General features: G+C 36.2%; 1 protein-coding gene across 2 annotated transcripts in view; it reads left to right on the forward strand.

Annotated features, from left to right (window-relative positions):
- Positions 1-24,296, forward strand: part of KIAA0825 (KIAA0825 ortholog) — a 355,127-nt gene extending 330,831 nt beyond the window's left edge. For both annotated transcript variants that reach the window (XM_087430038.1, XM_087430037.1), the window contains one exon: positions 20,978-24,296. In XM_087430038.1, the coding sequence (XP_087286164.1) occupies positions 20,978-21,095 (118 nt within the window). In that variant the 3' untranslated portion in view covers positions 21,096-24,296. The remainder of the gene's footprint in view (positions 1-20,977) is intronic.
- Positions 24,297-24,525: the final 229 nt, after the last annotated feature.

The raw sequence follows: 24,525 nt of genomic DNA on the forward strand, positions 1-24,525 counted from the left end.
CCTTCCTTAACATCCATAAAAGCTTGCCAAAGGAGCCAACTCTGGCTGTACTTTTGGTGTAGTCTGAACCTGTGTGAGGAAAAAAACAAAACAAAATTCTCCTCCTTCTCTTCTGTGCTCAGGTACACAAGAACAGTTGGGGCAGAGCAGGAAGGAGGTGAGCTACAAGAAAGGCTATACTAAGAACCTGTTCTACACTTTCCTAGAGATACCACTGTGCTACCTGCCTATGTATTCATTCATTCCCCAGATATTTGCTGAGCAGTATTACCAGGTACATCACTAGGTTCTGAAATTACTGAGATAATAGATTCAGTCCTGCCCTCAAAATGGCAGAGGACAACATAGTAGGGGACACAGAAGTTTAAAAAAATAATTGCAAACAATCTCTCAAGGTATATAACATTAGAAGCAAGTAATCTCATACCTCTGTATTATCATAAAGGAAAAAATGGGATAACTTGCCTGGGGGAAGCAGAGGAGGAGACTGGAGACACAGGTGGATGGAGAAAAATGGGACGAAGACAGGATATTTTAACTTATATCCTGAAAAATCATTAATTCACAGGGAATAATTAGCTATTCTCTGGCATGTACAAAGAACGGTGAATGTGAGCCAGCAGAGTCTGCAGGAAGAGCTGAAGGTCTTACTGGAGGGTGGGATGGAAGAAGCCTGGTGGAAGATGAGGCTGGATATGTGAGCAGGAATCAGATCGTAAAGAGATTTGTATATGCTGGTAAGGAGTTTAAACATCATTTTGTCAGCAGTGGTGAGTCACTAATGAAGAGTCATTAAAGGGATGCAAACTAGACTAGGCTGTAGAGACGAAGGCAGTTTACTGAAGCTGATGTCCAGAAGGCAGAGGGATGGGAAAAGTCAAGTTAAACCTAACCTGTAGACATAATTTGTCCCACACTAAGTATTATCTAAATCAAATGAAAACCTTTAAAATCTCTTAGGACTTTTCCATCTTTAGCCATGGTTAAACTATAAAGTATGAAATTGATACATCAAAATTTCAATAAATGTTTTACTCTTCTACTTGGATTAAGTTTTTACAATATGGTCGTTTCCATTCTCTTTACATTGATGTAGTTTTGTTCTCTCCTAGCTATCCTGGCTGGGTGTGCCATGGCATGTCTCACAGCAGTAATACATTAGGTTAATAAAGCAATTATTTAATTGACTCTAATTTCATTGGCATTCCTATTAGCTAAAGGAAAGGGGTTCAATCACTGTTTACATTTGTAAAGCCAATATTATGGTTTAAATTATGGCCTTTGGATGAATTTGAAAACTGAAGCCTGATAATACTTAAAGCAATATTTACAGAGGGCTCTTTGTCTTTGTAAAGAATAAAGGGAATGGAAACGAGCACATTAAATCAGAGGGGCTTTAAATATTCATTCTGCAATCAGCTTCACTGGTTTCCAGGCCACTATCTAACTTCATAATGCTTTTTGTGGAGAAATACCAAATCTCTTGCTTCAATTATCCTGTGAAATATAAACTATTGCTTCACATTCTTTTTTCTGATTCGGGAGTACAGGAGTTCCAGATATACTGCTCACAGTGCAAATTCTTCCTCAACAGAAATATCTATTTTTCCTCTATAATTATTAAATATTTGGGGGAGATACTTTGATCTTATACAAATATCCTATTTTTGGATAAACTTTCACCCACTAATTTTAATAATTTGCCTGGCAATTATTACTGTGGTGTTTTAATGATGATTTCTACTTCCCTCATTCCTTCAGATTTAATTGGAATTATAATTTAAGGAAGAGTTGTCACTTCTCTCCTATTTATTCAGTTATTTATTTATATTAGTATGGATTCACGGATATTTATTTTATTATTTGGTTATAATCCAGCGCTATCATTATCTATCTTGTTGCTTAAGCTGTTCCAACTTTGGCAATTGGCAACTTTTCCAGGTTGGCTCCTATGCCCTTTTAATATGCTCCTATCTTTTTTAATTTATCATCTCCTTACTTTCTGATGCTCCAGGCTCATATTGTGTTTTCCCTGCCCCGGCCCTAGAATCAGCTATTTCTCCAAGGCGTCCTGTTTCTTTCACTGGAGAATGGAATTGAGAAACCAAGAATTAGGTGCTGGCTTTGTTCATTGCTACTGGGGTACCTTCCAGCCCCTTTCAGTGGACAGAGCTAACAAATACATGAATGGATACTAGTTTGTACATACACACACATCAAAATTTCTTTATCATTTATATGTATATTTAAAAAATTAAGTTCATACTAATATCTCCAATTTTAATCCAACACCACAGAGCTCATTCTAGCCTTCCTCCCTTATTTCTAACTTCTTTCTCTGACAGTGAGAAACCTGACTCCCATTTTTTTACAATTTATTTATTTGTTAACTCAATCCTAGTATATAACCATAAGTAAAAATATCTTTAAAAGCATCTAAAAATACCTTTACAATCTAAAAAAAAAAATTAAAAATCTAAAAAAGTAGTTTTAAATTTCCTAATCCATATCTTTGTGAGACACAAATTGCCAACTAGAGAACAGTGTTTATGAACAGGTCTTTTTGTCTTTAGCATTAAGGTATTCAGTCAAAATGCTGCTTTCCAGAGTTTCTTAGCTCAGCTCCTTTTTCCCCCATCCCTCTCAGTGTAGTTCTAATTCATTGTAATTAGGAGGATTCCCTTGTCACAGTCTGCATTCCATATTCCCCTCCATATCCTAGTTGTTTTTGTTGTTGTTTTCATACAATAAAATTCATTCTTTGTGGTGTATAGTTCTATGTATTTTGACAAATGCATAGAGTCATGTATCCACCACTACAGTTCCCTACAGACCAATTTCATCATTCCCCCAAAACAAGAGTTACCCCTTTATGGATAATTTCTCCTTCCACTCGCACCCACTGGCAACCACTGATTCTGTTTTCCTCCCTGCACTTTGCTTTTTTAAGACTGTCATGTCAAATGGAATCACACAACATACAGACATTTGACTCTGTCTTCTTTCACTTAGGAAACTGAATTTAAAATTCACCAAATTCTTTGTGTGAACCGGTAGGTTGTTCCTTCTTATGACTGAGTGGTATTCCATTGTATGGAGTGGTTTAAGGACATCTGGGTTGTTTACAGTTTTGGGCTATTGTGACTAAAGCTGCCATAAACATTTTTTTACAGGGTTTTGTGTGAAAGTAAATTTCCATTTCTCAGGTAGACACCAAGGAGTGGAATAACTGGGTTATATGGTAGATATATGTTTAACTTTTTAATAAACTGTTAAAACACTAAAGTGGCTGTACAATTTTGCATTCCCACCTATCTATTGCATTTTAAGGACAAAACTTGTAATCTAAGAATTGTATGCCCTCCTAGACGTTGTTTATGTGTGATGGCAGCAGAATTCTCAGCTATTCAAGAATTTAAAAATTATAACACCAGATTCCCTTCTTGAAAAAAGAAATGACTTAAAGTCATACTCTAGCCAAATGAGAGAGAAATCATAATTAAGAAATTGGGGAAAAATATTCCTAACAAAATCTTAAGGAAAAAAATGAAGGATACTTCCTTCTCATAAAAAAGGGATATCTAGGAAGACAGATCACATCATATAATATTAATTATAAAACCAGAACTCTTATTAAAAATCAAGGGGGGATAGAATTCCCAATCTCCTTATTTAACATTATTCTAGAATTTCCAGCTAGTGCAATAAGACACAAATCAGAAATAACAGACTAACTGCTGGAGAGGAAAAGGATAAAATGGTTAGTAATTGCAGAGACTATTTCTCAGAAAATCCAAAAATGCCACATAAAATCTTCTTAAGCAGAAATCAGTAAGACTATGAAATACAAGAAAAATATTAAAAAATATCAGTATCCCAATAAGAAATGGAAGAGATAGTAGAAAAAATTCTCTGAATAATAGCAACATACACACCATAAAATTTCTAGGAATAACCCTAACCAAAATATGCAGGTTTCATATATAGACAACTATAAAAATTATTGAACTATAAAGGACCTGAATATTGACTTTTGCAGTACTGCCGTTCATTAATTCATTCAATTTGGTTATTTGTCCAAAATCTGTCTTTGCCACAAATCTCAGTTCCATAAGAAAAGAGGAAAAATTATATTCACTGTGTTATTCCCTAATATATTTTAAAAATATTTATTTCTGTGTACCAATATTTTGTTCAGTTATCTGTTCTATGAAGTTTGTATAGCTTCTAAGACACATTCACTAAGTAGCTTAGTAGTTTTTGAAAGGAGTCTAGACTAGTTAATTACCATTACCTAGCAAATTGTAATACCCACCCCTGTGACCACAGACAGCATCACAGCTCATGGCTTGAAGTGTAGATACCCACAGTCCTGCATTATTATCTTTCTTCCTTTTCCCTCTCTAATATTAATGGATTCTACAACACAATACCAAGAATTTCAAAGCTTAGGGGAGTTTAGGGGATTTTCGAAATGGCTCTTCTCTATAAATAGATTGGTTCTACTTCATCAATTCAATTTTCAGATCCCACAGGCAATGCTAGGTTAGTAGCAAGTGAATCAGAATGAAATTCTAGTTATTAAAAATTTGTGTTATTAAAAACAGAAAAACCTAGAAAAGAAACCCACAGAATCTAGGAGCAGGCTAGAGTGAAATATTTCACAGTATGCAATCTGAGCCTTTTACCTAGAATCTTTTCTACTTCCATTCCATCTACTTCATTGCTGGATAGTTTAGTTTCATTTCATAATTAAGTTGACATTTTTCCTCATAATATTCGATTGCTAATATTTTCCTAGATTTTAGAAATAATGGAATGATATCATAAAAGTGGTTAAAGTTGGCTGAATAGCTGAACCACAGCTGAAGATAAAGCATTTTCTTGATTATTCTTATCATTTTCCAATGTTTTATTATCTATGGGCGTGTGTGTATTTGTGTTTTTATGTGTTTGCTGGGGGTGGAATACTGTGTAGTAATTTCCCTGTTGTGCTTTTAAATGGGGACTGCCTGTGAACACTAATAATGGTGATGTCATAGTTATTTACTGAGAGAACTAATCTGGATTCTAAAGAGGTGTGTTGAAGTTTTGTGAAAATGAAATTAGAGATGCAGCATATCTCAGCAGTAATGAATCTGTTTATGTTGTATAAAGCAGGGTTAGGTTAAGAAAAAGCAATTTTTCAAATGCAGTGCTTTTTGACGGTCAAGTGTTTATTCCATTGGGTCATTAATGTACTATATTCCCAATGTATTCTTTGGGCAGAGTTCATCTTCTAACTAATGTTAAAGAAGAATTGGCTCACAAGAGGCTTTTTACATTTTTTTAACAATAATTCTAAATTGTTAGGTAAGATCCTCTTGAGTATACTCTTTTGCCTATAAATGAAAGAGCTGGCAAAGACTTTGTTTGTAATAGCTGAATTTACAACAAAGTTAGGCATAGTAAACATCAATAGACACTATTGATTCTATGGCATATTGCTGGATCAATGACGGATTTTAACAGTAAAGAAAATTTAATAAATTTGATATGGAAACAGAATTATAATACAGTAACAGGAACTCATCACAAAAATTTAGACATCAATGAGGATAACCTTTGAATGTCAACTGCCTATAACTGAATTAGACTTGCTGCATTTTGGCTGAATTCATAGGTTATGGCAAATAGGATAGCTGGGCAAAATAGAAAAAACTGGAATGATTTTATTTACTAAATATCTCAATGTCAGTTGCTCTTTTATTTTTTAATGCTTCCTAGCTATTTCCCTCAAAGAAAGAAAACAAAGACAATTATTCAATCTTATATTTGTATAGTTAAATATAGAAGGAAGTTATTTAACTTGGTCAATAAATGGATTACTTTTGGAAGTTAACTTTAGTGTTAGTCAATTGATACACTTGAAATTAGAATTTAAATTAGGGAGATAAAGTCAGAAGAGAGGAATAAAGGTGCTGTGGGTGTGAAGGTGAGGAAGACAGCTCTCCAAAGTAGTAAGGCCTTCTCTCAGGGTATTAGGTAGTTGTGTTGGGTTATTTCACTTGGCAGTCATAGAAAGAGGCAACACAGTACTTGACTTATTTTGATGCCAAAAATCTCTGGAAATGTCAGCCAGAATTTTCTGTATGTGGCAATAACTGCGGCACACCCACTGCAAAAATGAAGCATTATTAGACATAATCACCCCTTAAGCTGTGATGACAGATGTTAAAATGACTATAAGCAGTTGAAGGGGAAAAAAGGGTCACAGAGAGTTATCTGGAAGCAGTGAGACAAGGATGTTTGGAGAAATAACCTATTTTCTAGAGAATGATATGATTTTAGGGCATGAGAGATGATGAGTGAGGTAATTGGGAAGATAGAGCAAAGGGCTAGTTTCTAATTAAATTGACAGCATATATAGGATTTTAGGGATAATACCAATGCTCTGAGTTGGGCCACCATTTAGTGCATGCAGCTCTGCAGTGTGAGTGAGATGCCTCATAAACAAGGGCTAGAAACATAGCATACCTTTTGGGGGCAAGACTTTTTTTTCACTATCTATCAAGATGAATACAATACCAATGATGTGTTCATCCACAAAATGGTAATGAAATAGGAAGAGGGCGTCCAGGGCAATAGCTGTGGCAGTTAGTGCATAAATTCTGCTTAGCAAGGAAGATGTTTACATTTGAAAAAAATCCATAAGTATTAAAGGGTATTCATGCTGCCTTCCTATTACGACACTCATTGGACTAAAAGATAAATCAAAGGAAATGGACTGATAGGGTTGGTAATTGGATGCAGTAAGAAAAAAGCTGAATAAATGAGCAAAGGACAGGTTTTTTTTTTATTATTTAATTTTATTATTTATTATTTAAATATTATTTATTATTTATTATTTAAATCCTTTTATTATTTAAAAGGATTATAGTTTTCCAATATTGTCTGATATCTTAAGGCAGGGTGAGGTTGATTGTTTTTTTTTAGCAATACTCACATCTGAAATAGTATCATGTATATTTTTAGCTAGTAGTCAAACAAGTTCCATATTCTATACAAATGGAGGAAATGCAATTCATAATTGACAAGGTATGAATTTTTTATACTTTAAGCCATGAGGCTGCCACATCAACAAATGTAATTCCTTAGCAAATATGTCTTATGTTTATATTTATGAAATGTACACAATTGACACAGAACCCAAAAGGGAATAAGTAAGCATTTTAAATATATATATTTACTTTAATTTGCAAACTCCATTCTGGGAAACATTTATTAAATTAGAAACAAGGAAGGAATGCAAACAAAATGTGCTTAGAGTTTCAATTTATCTTGGACTTAAATGTTACTTTTGTGCATTTTGCCAAAGCCTGCACTCATATTGGTTGAAGCGTTGGCCTTGTTTTGTTTTGTTTTGTTTTTTGATTTTGTTTTTTGAATGTATAGAGAGCTACTCTTAAAAGTTAAAATGATAAATTATTAAAACTTAAAATTCATCTATGGGAGCCCCATACTGCAGTGGTGATTTCATGTTAAATATCCTAAGCTGAAACAGCAAGAAGAGATCAAGCCAAGAATCTTGGAAAGAGTGACCAAGTCTGGACATATGATGTACTCCACATTTTGTGTAGCTATTAAACAGGGCACCACAGCTTACTGAAGGGCTGTAAGATAAAAAATATTCTTGAAATAACTTTGCTATCCATTCGAATGTAAGTTCTATGAGGGTAAAGATTTTGTTTATCATGCCTCTCAACCTCCTCGATGCCAGCATAAAGTTAGAGGAAGCAGTACTTCTTACTAGTTCCCCAGGGGTGAGGAAAGGAAGTGAAGAAATTGTCCCATCATCCCCCAGGAGCTGAGGGAATGACAGTTACACTGATCTACCGCCAGTGTGAAAGTGATGGCATCTCAACTCAAATGGGTCTGAAATACACTCAAATTAGTTCTTCTAGTTCTGGCCTGGCACATGGGGAACGAAGAGACTGGTTTTTTTCCATCAATTAATGTTTTGACATATAGAGTAGACATAAAGTATTGTTAAGCTGTGAGCTGCAGGAGAGCAGCTCACATTTCATTTATTGTTACAGGAGACAAAGAGACACAGAGAGACATAGGTTGCAGCAGATGTACCATAGTGGGTAAGAGCATTAACTCTGGAGCCAGCTGCTGGGGTTAGAATCCTGGCTCCGTCACTGACCAGTTGTGTGCCCCTGGGTGACTCCTGGTCTGTAGCAATAATAATAGTTAACCCATCTCATTAAGTTGCTGTGAGGGCTAAGTAACTTAATGCAAAGTGCTTAGTACTTGCAATGGTTAGCCTTGTGCCAACCTGTATTGCTAAAACAACTTGTGACGCCTGTGTTGGCATCAGCTTTACACAGGCTAGTAAAAATGCAATCAACTTTTGGAAATTTGATGAAAAGAGGACTTTGTTTATATCATTTTTAGAGCAAGAATAGTATTGCTTGACACAGCTTAAGTACCTTTTAACATAACAATTTTATAAATGGAATAAACACCAAATGACTATAGAGCGCAGTTCATGAACATTTCCAGGTATATAAAATTTAACTAGGAAAAAACACATTTCTTTCTTTTGATTCATTAAGTTATACATTACTCTCAGAAAAATCAGCAATGTGGTTCTGGCAATATATAGTAGTCCTGACACTTCTCGTAGCAAAGGGCATTTCTTCTACATCAGCACTAAATGCTGGCCAAATAGCATGACCTTGGCCTTCTATCTAAGCTCTTATAATTTTTAAAAATCCACTGGTAGAAATAAAGTCTCTATGGAGATATGGATGATTTACTGGTAACAGAAAAGTTGAGCTTCCATAACTACTGATGGCTATGCTTCCATTTATGTTTTCCCTAAGCCGTAACTATTTAAAATGTTACTGTTAGCATTCTTAGTTGTCCCATTTGTTGGTATATAACTCTCCTACTTAAATATATAGAACAAATCATATTAATTAAAATAAATTGCTTGGATAGTTAAGTTGTGTTGCAGATTGTCTCTGAAGGCTATAAATTCAAATTAAGGGTTTTGCTGCTTGTTCCTGAGCTTGGAAAGATTCCTTTTACTGCATTACGAGTAGGAAAAGAAATCAACTACCTTACAAAAGAACATTCATTTGAATCCTTGCAGAAGTCACTGGATAAAATGCATATATAGCTAGTTATCATAATCATATAACAAACTCTTGGCTGAAGCAAGCAACCGAACTGCTAATTCATGAGGGCAAGTGTTGATATTTAATAGTTTTGAGTATAGATTTTCAAAGACATATCTGTATTTATTTCTATATATTTTAAATATATATTTCTATCCTATTTCTTTCTGTATATTATATTTATTTCTATATATTAGATGTTACACATATAACATTGGGTTCCAGGGGTTCTAAGTGTTATACTATATTAATAAACTGTGATGTATGTTTGTAAAATAAATAAACCTTTTTTTCTGGATATTAAAGTGTTAAATTAGGCCAAAATAATTTGTGGGGAGTTGGAATAACTCACTTGGCTTATTTTAAGAAAATCCCGTGTTGTGTAACTTCCAAAGGCAAAGATGTGACTGCCGTTTGTAGTATTCTATAAAAATTTAACATCCTTTACATTTCATGGAAACCTCTATAATATTAAAAATAAAATCTTTATCTTTAAATTTGAAAATAAAGCAGTACAATAAATGATAATCTTAGCTGTTTTTTGTTTTTTGTTTTGGTGAGGAAGATTAGCCCTGAGCTGACATCTGTTGCCAATTCTCCTCTTTCTGCTGAGGAAGATTGGCCCTGGGCTAACATCTGTGCCCATCTTCCTCTACTTTATATGTGAGACACCTACCACAGCATGGCTTGACAAGCAGTGTGTAGGTCTGCACCGGGGATCCAAACCTGCAAACCCCAGGCCGCCAAAGAGGAGTGCACGAACCCAACCACTAGGCCACTGGGCTGGCCTCATTCTTAACTGTTTTTAACCATATTTTATGGATGAGTTTCCTTAATGCTTTCATTTTTCCTATTGAATTTTCCCCAAACCAGCATACCTTAATTAGCTTGAGGGAATAACTAAATTAATTTAGAAATAAGTGTGTAAAGTGCTCTCTGCTCCCTTATCAAAGTGGGATTTTTGCCATCCACTCATTCCCAAATGCCTCTACTGAAAATGGTATAAGGCCTTGTAACCCCCATATAGGACCCCTATAACTACTGTAGAGATTCAGTACAAAGTTCAAAGAAAAGGAAACTTTTTTTTTTTTTTTTGGTGAGGAAGAGTGGCTCTGAGCTAATATCTCTGCCCATCTTCCTGTATTTTGTATGTGGAATGCCACCACAGCATGGCTTAATGAGTGGTGTAGGTCCACACCCAGGATCCGAACCCGTGAACCCCCGGCCACCGAAGCAAAGTGCGTCAAACTTAACCACAGCACCACCAGGCTGGCCCAGGAAAACTTTTAAAGTTAAAAATTACAACCTACAAGGAAATTTTAAATTATTCTATTTTAGAGAAGATAAAGCTAAATAATAAATCGTCTGGGTTATATCAAAAAAATAATGTTGATTTCTCCATTTCCACTAAATGTATGCTACAGGGGATGAACTGACACTATATATATTTCTTAAAACTCAGGTTTTAAAATCACCAAAAATGGTTGTGGATTTGCATCACCTGGAGAACATATCAGAAATAGGGTAGGTCTCATCTATTAAGTATAGTATTGTAAAGACCTATCTCCAAAGGAAGAGACTAACTCTCTAATCCTGTGCTTTATGTGGATAACGAGATAGAGCTAATAAAATGTGGTGCCATTTATATTCAAGGTGATTATATTCAAAGCTGATTTTCTGGTTTATAATGGAGTTCTCATAACTATTCATGAATCACAATACTCATGAAGTTCTTCTCAAACTCAGGGGAGCCTTATATCTGTTCTCTCCTTAAAGTTTGTCCTTTGGGACCAAGTGCTACTCAGAATCATCTTCCTACAGAAGTGTCTTTAAAGAAAAACATCAAATTCTATAGTTTCCAATTTTACTATAGAATTTGATAATGACTTTACTACTCAGAAAAATCAGGATGCTTTCTGTCATTAAGTTGCCACCTTTCCAATGAGCGAGGAAGGACATCAAATTGCTTCACTAGTCAAAGGAGACATGCCTGAATTATGCCTTTCCCACGAAGAACTGCTAAAATAAAGCCTAAGGAAATGGCACCAGTGCCTTATGTTACCACTGACATTTCATACCTGAAGTGAAATAGTCTACAAAATCTTTATGGGATTTAGAATAGTTATTCAGTCCAGCACATATGATGAACTCTCTCGGTCTGAATAAGCTCCCTGAGGGCAAGACCATATCCAGCTCCTTTCACTTCTACGTTACCTAGCACAGTGTTTTGAAGTTAGCCAACTCTCAATAAATGTTTGCTGGATGAATGGGCAAATTAATTATATACAGTAAAACTGTTCTAAAATGTGGCTCATTGAGATAGATATCAAATAAACCATAAACCAAGGCAGATCTCTCAAAACATAAGCTACATGTACTAAAAGCCCAATAACAGGTAACTTATAAGGTCCTCTAATTTCACTCTTATAACAGTCTTATGTAGGGCTCCACTGCAATTAATTTCCTACCATTGCTATTCCTTGAGACAGAGTTTCCCAGAGTTTTTGCTAATTTGAGCCAATCTTCTATTTCTTCTATATCTACAGCAGCATATCCTAAGAACTGGTATAGTCTATAGAACTGGTATAGTCTTGTAGATTTCTGAGTCATAAAATAGATTTACGTTTGTTTAGTTAGTGTTATATATTCTCATCCTTTAAAAATTAACAACCTAAATATTTAGTTATTCTCAGTTAATTAAATTAACTAGAATGAAAAAGTGAATGATTATGTTTTACTGATGACTTTGCTTTGCTGAAGCAAAATGATAATTTCTAGGAATTAACTGTAATAACTTCTTGAAAACTAAAATGACAGAACCCTTTTATTACAATCATATTGTGTGCTCTTGAGGAGCTTCTAATGAGAGAAGCAAGGCAGTCAACAACCAGAGATCCAAATGAGACTAATGGAATGAAGTTACTTCATTATAAGCGGTACAGAAAGTCAGAGTAAGGAAAAGGTTATTGGGATCAATCATGGTGTCTACACTCCAGTGTAGAATATGACCTAAATAAAGTACCTTGCTAACCAAAGCTTGTTTTAAAACTTTTTACGTTGGTCAAAAATACTAGTCTGGTACCAAATAACATGAAGTTACTGAATATCTTATGTTCCTTATACCATCATCTCATTCTTAAAAACGACATGAAGATGATTAGTAAATGAATGAACTTGCAGGAAGTTATCTTTTGTTACGATCATTGAATTTAAGAATCAACTAATAATGTAGAAACTAAGGACGAAGAGACTTATTTTAAGGCTCTAATAGCCCTCACTGCTATCATTCATACCTATATGAGATACCAGCTACTATCCATTGCAATACTGGTAGTTAAAGGTTATTATTTCTTCAATCCACCTAAGAATAACATAGTTTTGCCTAAGCTTCTAACACATACCAATCAACAGATATTTTGCGAGTGCTTAAAGTGTACAGAGTATAGTGTACAGAGCACTATGTTATTTATTATTTGAAATATATTCTTTGAAATAAAATATTTGGAATAAAAGCTATAGATAATTAACAGTCTTCCTCAAGGAACTGCAAGTATAGATGAAAAAAATACCATATGTGGAAAATAAAAAAACAATGTAATCATCAAATAACAGTTCAAGAAAGCAATAGAAGAGATGGAACAAAACAACATGTGGTTAATTGACCAAACCAGTGCTGACATTAGGTACAATAGGATTCAGTGGAGAAGGACAACCACATCAGGGTTAAGTAGTTGGGAAGGACTTCATGAAAGAAGTGGAATGTGAACTGGGTCTGAAAAATGAACAGATTTCGGATATATGGAAAGGCATTTCAAGTGGAATAGCAAAGGCAGACACGCAAACATGGGAAAACACGAGGCAGAAGGCAATAAGGAAAATCATTTTCTCCCTGAGGAGAGAGAGCGGCAGCTAAACAGAACTACTACCAAGCTAGAATATCAAGACTTTAAACTCTCTAGGCAGGATGGTCATTGCAGGTGTGGTGTAGCAGTGGCGTGAGGCTTGAGCTCTGAATATATGGAGAATCTTGCACTGTTCAAGCAATGAAATCATGAGCACCTATGATTCTGCACACAATTCCAATATATGGAGGGGGTTTTTCCCACACCACCAAGCAATTCTCTGACATCAGCTGGGTGTCCTACAATTCAACTCCATTCTGAGACTATCTACCTGGAGATGGCATCAGATCCCACAGGTTAAGGGCTCTTTCCTACAAGACTGCCCTCTGTGCCCTCACTTCAGATGCCAATCTCAAGTCCAGGTTGTCACCTGTGCTTCTAACCAACCCAGCTCTAGATTGGAGGTTCCATCAACCCCCTCCTTGGATTCAATTAATTTGCTAGAGCAGCTTAACAGAACTCAAAGAAACATTTTACTTACTAGATTACTGATTTATTATAAAAGGATATAACTCAGGAACAGCCAGATGGAAGAGATGCAGAGGGCAAGGTATGGAGACAGGACACAGCTTCCACTCTCTCTCCCAGCATGCCACTCTCCCCAAATCTCCACTTGTTCACCAACACAGAAACTCTCTGAACCCTGTCATTTTGGGTTTTTATGGAGGCTTCATTACGTAAGAATGAACGATTAACTCATTGGCAATTGGTGACTGAACACAATCTCCAGCCTCTGTCTCCTCCCCCAAGGCTGGAGGTGAGAATGCAAGTTCCAACCCTCTAATCACATGGTTGGCTCCACTGGTAACCAGCCCCCAACCTTAGGTGCTTTCCAAAAGTCACCTTATTAACATAACGAAAGACACCTTAATAGTTCTCATGACAGGAAATTCCAAGTGTTTTAGGAGCTCTGTGCCAGAAACTGGGATGAAGACCAAATATATATTTTTTATTATAAGTCACACTATCACAGCACCTGAACTGTGGACTGATGGCAGGGGGGTGAATGTGAGAATGACTGCAGAGTAAGTTGTCCTTTAACTGGTGACTGACTGTGTAGACAAGAGTGGGAGTTGAGGCGTAAAGTACTTTGTAAAGTCATACCCTGCATTATTGAGTGTGGGGGTAATGGTCAGTTTGAATAATTAAAAAATATACATGTGAAAAATATATATGAAAAAATATACATATGAATGATGAATATAATTGAAGTAGGAATGAACATGACCATCATGAAGTTGAATTTAGAGAACTTGAGACAAAAATGAAGTTTAAAGATACTGAATTACAGTTTGGGAGACAGATGAATTACAGATGTGAAGACAACAACTGAATACATGAGAGTAGATGTGGGGCTCTCCATGGAAGAAGAGAAGATGGTCTAGGGCTGAATCCTGTGGAAAGCCCACATTTATAGGGCCACAGGAAGTAGAGAACAGAGACATCCTTTTCCCCTCTGATTTGAACCTCCCTTTGAAGGAGGGAGGTTGCACTGTTGTGCAGAGGAGTGAAAGACACAAAGGTTTGTTCGAGGAGAATAAAATCCAATATGACTCCACTTTTCACTCCTCAGCTACCAACTGGTAGGACAATTGAAATCATTAATTTTGCCAGATGGTTAATGTTGTTTAACAGTACAATTAACTAACAAATAATTGTAAAGCACTTTGTAAATATAAAGTACTACATAAATGTTTAATAATAACATTAAATCAGGAGGCTTATTTCAAGTTACATTTTTACATCCGAGTGTTTTATTGGTGTTTCAGGAGAAATGCCAATGATATGATCTAATGCCATCATTACAGACTGTATTTGAAAAATACTACAATGGGATTATAGGAATACAAAAACAGCCTTGGCCATGCTAGGCTGAACAGAGTGAACTAGCATAAAACGTCTCCATTGTGAAAGAAAAGAGGGAATGACAACATGACCCTAGAAATGTGCAGCTGAACATTGAGTGAAACCACTCAGCAACTTCATTTTACCCACATATTTATAAGAAAGAGAATTTGTCAGATAAAATCACGTGAAGGGCACAGGGCAGGAGAAGGAGCATCAAGGTAGGAGCTCTGGGGAAGCCACTCGAGACAAGTAGAGTCTCATAAAATAACAGCAACATTTTATGAATTCATAGCTCACCTACTCTTTATAATAATGCATTAAGATGTATACCCTTAGCATCCCTTATTTTGCATATAAGAAAACTGAGGCACAGAGAGGTTATAAAACTTTCCCAATATCACACAGCTAGTAAAAGGCAGAGTCAGGATTCAAACCTAGACAGTATGGTTCCAGTGTCTGCTGGAAGGAATCTGGGGAAGGTTTCATTTCCCTGATAAAATGGGACAAGTGCAGCTGGTGTGCCCTTTCCTCCTTTTTCCTGCCTCAAAACAAGGACGTGATGCTGAAGCTACAACAACCATCTTGGAACCATGAGGTAAAGGACAAGAGAAGCACAGAGACATCAGCCCTGCTGTTGTCAAGCTATTGAACCCACCTGGTAGTCACCCCCCTCTGGTTATGTGAGAAAAATAACCCCCTATTCGTTTAAGGAACCACAGTCAGGTTTTCTTCTATCTGCAACCTGAACCAATATGCCAAATAATAATGATAATAATAATAACAGTTATCACTCATTGAGTGTTTGCTATGAACCATGCAGTATTTTATGTGTTTTATCTGTAGTACTTAATCATTTTATCCTCACCACAGCTCTATGAAGCAGGCAGTTATTACTCCCATTTTATAGATAAGGAAACTGAGACACAGTTTACCTGGTTTGCCCAAGGCAATACAGCTTGTAAGAGATTCAAATCCAGCACCTGGCTTCTAAATCCCCACTCTTGAGCAAATAATATTCTAAGCGATGAAACACCAAAGCCATTTCAATTAAAATCACAAATTAGATAGATAGCTTCAACATTATTTTGGAGATTCTAGAGAACATTTCCTAGCAGGGATGCTATTGACATTTTGGGAAGACACCTCTTCATTGTTTGGGATTGTTGCATATTAAAGATATATACCATCTGTGTTCCCTGGGTCCTGGAAGCACTCTCTAAACAGTGTCAACCAAAAAATGCTCTCCACATTTCCCCATAGGGAGGCAGTATCACCCCAGTTAAGAACCACCGTTCTAGAGCAGCGGTTGGCAAACATTCTCTGTAAAAGCCTAAATGATAAAAATTTTAGGCTTTGTGGGACATACAGTCTTAGTCGGTCTCAGTCACAGCTACTAAACTCTGACAAAATAGAGTGAAATCAGTCATAGGCACTTAGTAAACAAATAAGCATGTCCATCTTCCAATCAAACCATTCTGACCCTATTTTATAGATGAGAACCCTGAGGCACAGAGAGGTTAAGAAACTTGCCTGAGGTGACTCAACTAGTAAGTGGTTGTGGTTAAACCCAAGGCAAAGTGATTCCTGTACTCTTATTCAGGATACTACTGAGTTCATGGATTTTAAATGTTTTCTCCTAGTAGAAGGCATAGTAAATGCCTCAGAGAACTTCTCACACTCCAGACTCTAGCCTGCCTCATCTGTCTGGTGTTGGTTGCTCTTTCCTGCAGTAAAGGCCTCCCAGGACTTGCTTCTGTGACAATCTGGACCAGCACCATGAAGGACATACCTTATGCTGGTTACACTCCCCAAGCATGGCTCTCCTGGTTGGCTCTGACACACAGCTTTCCACAAGCCCCCCTAAATAAAAGATTCTATCAAACTGATCACTAGAACAGTTACTCACCAAACTGTAACTGTTTTTATTTTGTACCCTTCAAGATCTCATTTTAGATATCCTAAATCCACCACTGCTCACTGAGGTTGGCTGAAAGCTCTAGGCCCATGGTCTGGTACACGTAAAATATTAGCTAACATTCATATAACATACAGGGGAGCAGGCAGATACCTCTGGTCCAGGTCTGACTGTATATGTGAATCCAGGAAGACCCACCAAGGCTGAGAACCCCCAACTCAATCTGAGTAGTGCTGGTGAGCAAAGTTGTGACTGATGGTTCTGTTCAAGTATCTCAGCCCAGGTTTTAGGGTCCCTGTTGTGTTTGGATAGGAAAAGGGACCCCTAGTCAAGGATAGGCCAAGCTCCCCCACATCTACCCACCCAGGAGCCATACAGATGGAGCAGATTCTAGAAGATAGTTAAGATTATGGTACTGACCAGGGGGCTCTCATGGGATTTTGCTGCTCGTCAGTGTCTCCAGCACAACATATTCCCTGCCATCAGCTGGAGTGGGGGTCAGGTGGCAGTTTTTTCCCACACTAGACAGGTGGAGAATTTAGCAATAGTGGAAGAGAGCAGTCTACCAAAGTCAGGAAAAACAAAAATATCATCACTTCATAATGCTTTTTAGGGCAAACTAGAAAATGCTGGTTCCAAAATTTTCTGGTTTCTGTAGGGACATGTTTCCACTATAGATTTTACATATATTAGAGGAAACTAGGGATAGAAATTTTAAAGAGATTGCTCAGTCAACTGTTTTCAACAAATTGATAGATTATTTTCTCTTCTGGTAGTTGTTTGATAGAATTGACTTGTTTTTGCATTGTGTTAACAAAGCCCAAAACTCTATGATGGAATTAGAGATAAACTTCTCGTAAGAACGTATAGATGTGAAAAATAACAATGCTCGTGATAAATAAATATACATTTCAAGTCCCTAATGCTTTTATTCAATAAAAGTAAAATTATTAGGGAAAATGTGATTCTAATATTTTTTCTCTTACCTTTGTCATAATTTCTTTTTCTTTTTTTTTTTTTTTTTGAAGAGATCAGCCCTGTGCTAACATCTGCCAATCCTTCTCTTTTTTTGCTGAGGAAGACTGGCCCTGGGCTAACATCCGTGCCCGTCTTCCTCCACTTTATATGGGACGCCGCCACAGCATGGCTTGCCAAGCAGTGCGTCGGTGCACGCCCGGGATCCAAACCGGCGAACCCCGGGCCGCTGCAGCGAAGCACGTGCACTTAACTGCTTGCGCCACCAGGCCAGCCCTGTCATAATTTCTTATTCTCTAATGAAATGATTTCTTCTTAATAAGCACAAGGCAAATATAAGAAGCTTGTGGTAGGTAAATAACTTTACCTAATATCATTAATTACTAACAGCTCAATTATACTGTGAATTGCCTATAATTGTCATGATGCTTCAAAAATCCTTATCTTAGATTCTATTAAGTATACAATTCATTTAAATTATATTAATTATACAGATTTTTTAATGAAGCAGATAGATTTTGCTTTCAATTTTCACAAGTAGAGACAATGATCAAAATATTTAAGTGCATTATTCTGTTGACACACATCCATAAAATGATTCATTTACTCAGTACAATATATATTAGAACCTTTTTGTGGGAGAAAAAAAGCAAACCTAATTTTTCACGTTTGGATTTCTTTAAGAGTATTTATATGAATTTTAGAAAGTTCTTTTTTTCAATATCGAGCCCAATTCAGGCAACATTTTTCAGGAAATGAAGTATTTAAACTATTTTTAACAGTAATTAATGATACTTGTAAAATGGTTTTAAAACCATGATTAGTGTTGCATTTACAAGCCCAGACTCCAGAGCCTGACTCTCTAATTTCAATCCAAAGATACTTGGGCAAGTGACATTAACATTCGGTACCTCAGCTTACTCCTCTGTAGAATAGGAATAATAACATTTTATAGTAAGGATTTAAAGAGTAATATCAAGTGTTTAAAACAATGCCTAACCCATAGTTAGTGCTATATAAGCGTTTTCCATTATTTATTTTCCTGTCTGGAAGGAGTTCAATTTAACATGCAAATTAATGATGTCTAAGTTTACCTGTATAAAATGGGTGGCGACGGTTTTTTATCTTTAAAATTCCATGAAAGCAGTATAAGGTAATCTCGTAGGCTAACTTTTAAATCCCAAAATACTAATTATAGGAGTATTGCCCCTTGTGACATATCTTTGAACAGCATAGTGGTGAAAAATCTCTATCCTTCAAGTTGTTGTTAAAACCTATATGACCAAGGACCTAACCCTAACCACATGAGAACATGTGGAGAAACTAAGATGGCCAGAAATAGCAGTTTTTAGATCTAGCCAAGGTTGGTGCTAGGAGATGAGCTGAATCCAAGGCAGAAGATGAAGAAGAAATGTAAATTAAACCCAAGTCTAATGTCTCAGATAATCTCCCCCTTTCTCTCCCCTCTTCTCTTCCTTCTTATCTTATATATTCCACCTCCCAGGGCAGGCCAGGGCATCTCGAACCCAGCACACCAACACAGAAACTTGTGTGGGAACAGGGATCCTCCTAGGAAGTTTCTAAGGAAATGCACTGCCTGTGCTTTCTTTTCACCACTCAAACAAAACCAGAAAAATATCACCCCAAACTTGATATGCTTTCCTCATGAATGATAGGCTGTTATCTAGGAGTTCTGACTATAATAAAACAGGGGGCTTCTGGAAGACATTCAGTGAACAGCTCCTTGTTCATTGTTAGAAATCCTATCCCCTTGAAGGCTTTATAGCAGAGGGTCTTTTAGGATGTATCAACATTGGTTTTAAAATCCTTTTGTGACAGCATATCATGATGGATGGCTTAGGGGTTGGCAGAAATAGGAATGAGGAAAAGAGAAAGGAAATATATGCAGATGATTCCTTGTCAGAGTGGTGGACCTGTCTGGGGAGATGGCATATATGAGAGAGGAAGAATGAGAGGGAAGGATTAACTGTACTTGGGTTATTGTGATAATATTGACTTTGCAAGATTATATACATATATAGTTCCATATTCTAACATTTTGTTCTATATCCCAATCACACAGAATTAGAAAGTCTTAAATCTCTTTTTTTTAAGCAAATACTCTATGGAACCTTGCTAACAATTGGCTACTTTTCTTGGGTGATTTAACTTGATTACTTCAAATGTGATCTTATTTCCGGGAATAGACTGATCTGCCTTTAAGGTATATTCAATTTAGCTTAATATTCTTCTTGCTGCTAAAGTCTTTCTGGCAAACCTCTTTGCAACTTAAAGCCACTGATATGTTGACCAGTGAGGGAAAAATAGTTTGAAAAGTATTTGCCTATTAATTGCTAATTCTAGATTTTATTTATATCATGTATATCTTGACCAGTGGTGTAGTGGTTAAGATTTGGCGCTCTCACCACTGCAGCCCAGGTTTGTTTCTGGTCAGGGGACGACACCACCCTTCTGTCCATTGTCACACTGTGGTGGCTGTGTATTATTGTGATGCTGAAAGCTATGCCACTGGTATTTCAAATACAAGCAGGGTCAACCATGGTGGCTGTGTGTTACTGTGATGCTGAAAGCTATGCCACTGGTATTTCAAATACCAGCAGGGTCACCCATGGTGGACAGGTTTCAGTGGAGCTTCCAGATTAAGACAGATAGGAAGAAGGACCTGTCCACCCACTTCCCAAAAACTTGGCCATGAAAACCCGAGGGATAGCAGTGGAGCATTGTCTGATAGAGCGCCAGAAGGTGAGAGAATGGCGCCAAAAGACAGGGCAGGGGTCCGCTCTGCCCTACAGGAGGTCGCTAGGAGTCAGTCAGAATCGACTCAAGGGCACTAACGACAACAATATCCTAATAAGCCATATGAATTTTTAAAATCTAGAAAAACAGAAACCTCATTTAAAACAATACTTTAAAACTTTACCCTGGAGTGCAGCTGGCTTGACTCTCCTTTCCTCTCCCATTCTCCTGGCCCACTTTGTGCAAGCAGTGCCAATGACTTGTGTTGCCGGAGAGGCAGTCAGCATAAGAATAAACAAGGAGAAACACACGCCTCAATAAACCAGTGACTACACGTATTCAAGCCTTGAATAACTGAGTGCTGACTGTAGTTTGGAAGTTAAAAAAACACTAAAATGTAATTTTTCTTTTAGGTGGGAAATGAGGAAGGATGAAAGACTAGAAGAGGAAGAAAAAGCAATGCTGGAACATTTAAAACGAATTTGCACCATCCAGAACTCTTCTGCCTCAGAGAACGCTGAGGAACAGTAATCTGCAGAAAACAGCAACAGCTTTATTTTAGGAAATAATCACATGTAATGAAGTAGGATTTTTACTATAGTCAGAATGAACCTCAGATGTGCTGTGAGGCATGAAACCAATGACTGAGTAATCTCTGAACTGAAAAGGAATACAGCACATAAAGAATAAAATGCTACATATTTTTTATTTTAAAAATAATTTCAAATGTTTTTCTTTCCTCAGTATTTCTCTTTATATGGTATAACTGCTGCCATCTCGTGTTCCCTTTGAATTATTTTTTTTTTTCTTCTTTCAGTCTTGAAGTATCTATGACAACAGGCAAAATGTTTGGAAATCTTTTCCCTAAGGATTTTTAAATACAACATTTGGATGTTAAGTTGAATGGAGTCACATAGACTCCTGAGGGTCATCTGAAAATTTCGATGTCATTTTGCAGGTGCAGCCTAAGTCCAGGTCTTAATTGCTTTTAATATCCACCATTGTATCAGCTTCCTTTCCCGTAGCCTCTTTCTCATCCAGTGTGTCTTAATCATAGCCACAAAAAGCACTCTCCTGAAGTATAAGTTTAATCATCTCTCTGCCGATAGTGGTTTTTCAAACATCAGATTCAAATTTCCAATCATATGCTTTCAGAACCTATACCCAACGGCTCCATGTTCAGGCAACTGCCCATCATCCTCTTGGCTCAAGCCACATGCCTCCATTTTTCCCGACCAGAAACCATCTGTCTCCCATAATTATGTTCAAAACTCACTCCAGCAATCTCTATGCCACAGTTTCTGCCACTTCTCTTATTTCCATTACATTGACACACACAGACATTAAGGAGATGGAACGTGTTCTAGCGCCCTCTATGCCAAGGAAAGTTATACTTATTATATCCTTCCTATCACCACCTGATAACAGATTATAAAGACCTTGGAGGCCTTACAATATAATATCAAGTCTCCCTTTATAGCATTGGTCTCCCCAAATACCTACTGTAGTTATTCATCTAGTGGGCAGTTAATAAACACAGTTGTTTGAATGGCTGTCATTGAAAGAAGACAACAAATACAATTAGAATGTTGAGCCATCTACAGGACATCTGGGAGAAGCCTTGTATCATGAACTGTTTTAGACCATATGACATCACACATCATGGTTTCTGATGTTCTCAGATTGTCCATGTTCCTACATTCTGTGATTTTTATAAAATATGTGTAGGCTACATGATTTCCAAAGGAAAGTATTCATGCAGTTTTCAAAGAGTAAAAGCTTGGAGAGGAGAGGCCACCTTAGAAAATCTCTTGCATTATTTCTTTACATAAAAACACAAAAATGTCCAGGTAGCCAGCTGACTGCCAAATAACACATTTTATTTTTAAAGAATGTACTTTAGTTAGCCAGTATAATGATGAACCAAGTGTTTTAAGACTTGGTTGGAATAATTTCTAAAAATTCTATGCAAACCATTTAAAAAACTGTAAGAAATTTTTATGAGAATTGGACTTTCCATCTAATCTTACCAATAAAGTTACTCAACAATCAATATAAGGCAACAACTGACTTTATTCCTTCAGCTTAGAGATGGTCTATGTACTAAATCTGCATAAATATGTTGTATTAGAGTAGATACTAAAATAGAAAGTCAAAAATAAAGTGATCCAATAAACTAAATAAAATAATCTTATAAAGTTATAGGATTTCACATTTGGGTTCTTTGTCTTCTAATATATCTAAAGATCATCTTTTAACACAATTTTTTATTGAATCTGTACATTTCTATACTAATCCTGGGAAGTGATTTAATTCCTCTAGAAAAAATAGTCTATGGCTCCCTTTTGAAAGGAAAGAAATACAGTTAGGGGAGAATGGAATGAGTTGGAGGGAGAAAAAAGTAGAAAAGAGAGAAGAGCTTGCAGAATTTTCTTCTACACTTGCTCAGTGAAATTACTATAGCCATAAGTGCAATAAAATTTATAATTGGGAATGTTAGATGATGAGTCATTGATTTATCAGATCATTTTGACTTTACACTAGATATGCTTTTAAAGTATGATAAGTGGCATTTCAAAACACTTATTCTTTCTCACATTTATTTTGCATTTGTATAAGTCAACAACAGGAATGAAGCCTAATACTTTATAACTCCCCATATCCTTACTATAAAAATATTATCTTTGTATAAAATATTATCTTCCTTCTGCATTACATTTAACTGTATTTTTATTTAATTATAAAGAGGTATCTATTTTATTATTGGTTTTGCAGTTACTATGTGGAAAGAGTATGAATTAATTTTTAATTAACTATAGATGATAATGTATATTTCAGATATTGTATTTTTGTCATGTCTACCAAACATTGTTCTGGAACTACCAACCAAGAAATCGGAAAAATAAATCACTTGTTTTGTCTACTAATATGTGCTTACTCAAAATGTCCTATTATCCCAGTTCATATATTCCTGAGTCAAAGAAACCTTCAATTGGTTTGTAATTAGCATTTCTTACTATAAAAAAATCTAAGATTTTTTAATGCTTTTTATTATACTTGAGATATTTCATAATAAAAAACATTAAAAAGCTGTATTCAATCTTAAAAAGGAAGGAAATCCCGTCACATGCTACAACATGGATGAACTTTGAGGACATTATGCTAAATGAAGTAAGATAGTCACGAAAAGACAAATACTGTATGATCCCACTTATATGAGGTATCTAAAGTAGTCAAATTAATGGAAACATAAAGTAGAACAGTGGTTACTTGGGCTTAGGGAGAGGGGTAAAGAGGAGTTGTTTAATGGGTATAGAGTTTTGGTTTTACAAGATGAAAAAGTTCTGGAAATCTGTTTCATAACAATGTGAATAAACACTACTGAACTGTATACTTAAAAATGGTTAAGATGGTAGATTTTATGTTATGTGTTTTTTACCACAATAAAAAAGAATGCTGTAGATTGAACCTTCACTGATAAATATTCCTAACATGATGCCTGAACTCTTAAATTTTAATAGGGAACTATGAGACCAGTATATTCAGCATCAGCTATTATTCCACACAGTGATAAAAACTATCTGCTTTGCCTTTGAGAAATGTTTTCAACAGGACCATCAGTAAAGCAGTAAACTCTCGTTTCTCCAGAATTTAAAGAATCCAAAACTTTGTAAAAACCCTTTTCCCCTCAAAATAATGTAATAATTATTCGCATAAATAAAGATCTGTATTAGTTGCTTATTGCCATGTAACAATATTACCAGAACTTGGCAGCTTAAAACAACACACACTATTGTTATCTGGTAGTCTCTGCATGTCAAATGTCTGGGCATGGTTTAGCTGGGTTCTCTGCTTAGAATCTCACAAAGCTGCAATGAAGGTGTCAGCCAGGGCTATGGTCTCATCTGAGGCACAGTGAGGAAGGATCCACTTCTAAACTCACATGGTTGTTGACAACATT

Source organism: Ceratotherium simum, chromosome 4, assembly GCF_057802395.1.
Source record: "Ceratotherium simum simum isolate JZ-2026a chromosome 4, ASM5780239v1, whole genome shotgun sequence".
NCBI lineage: Eukaryota > Metazoa > Chordata > Mammalia > Perissodactyla > Rhinocerotidae > Ceratotherium > Ceratotherium simum.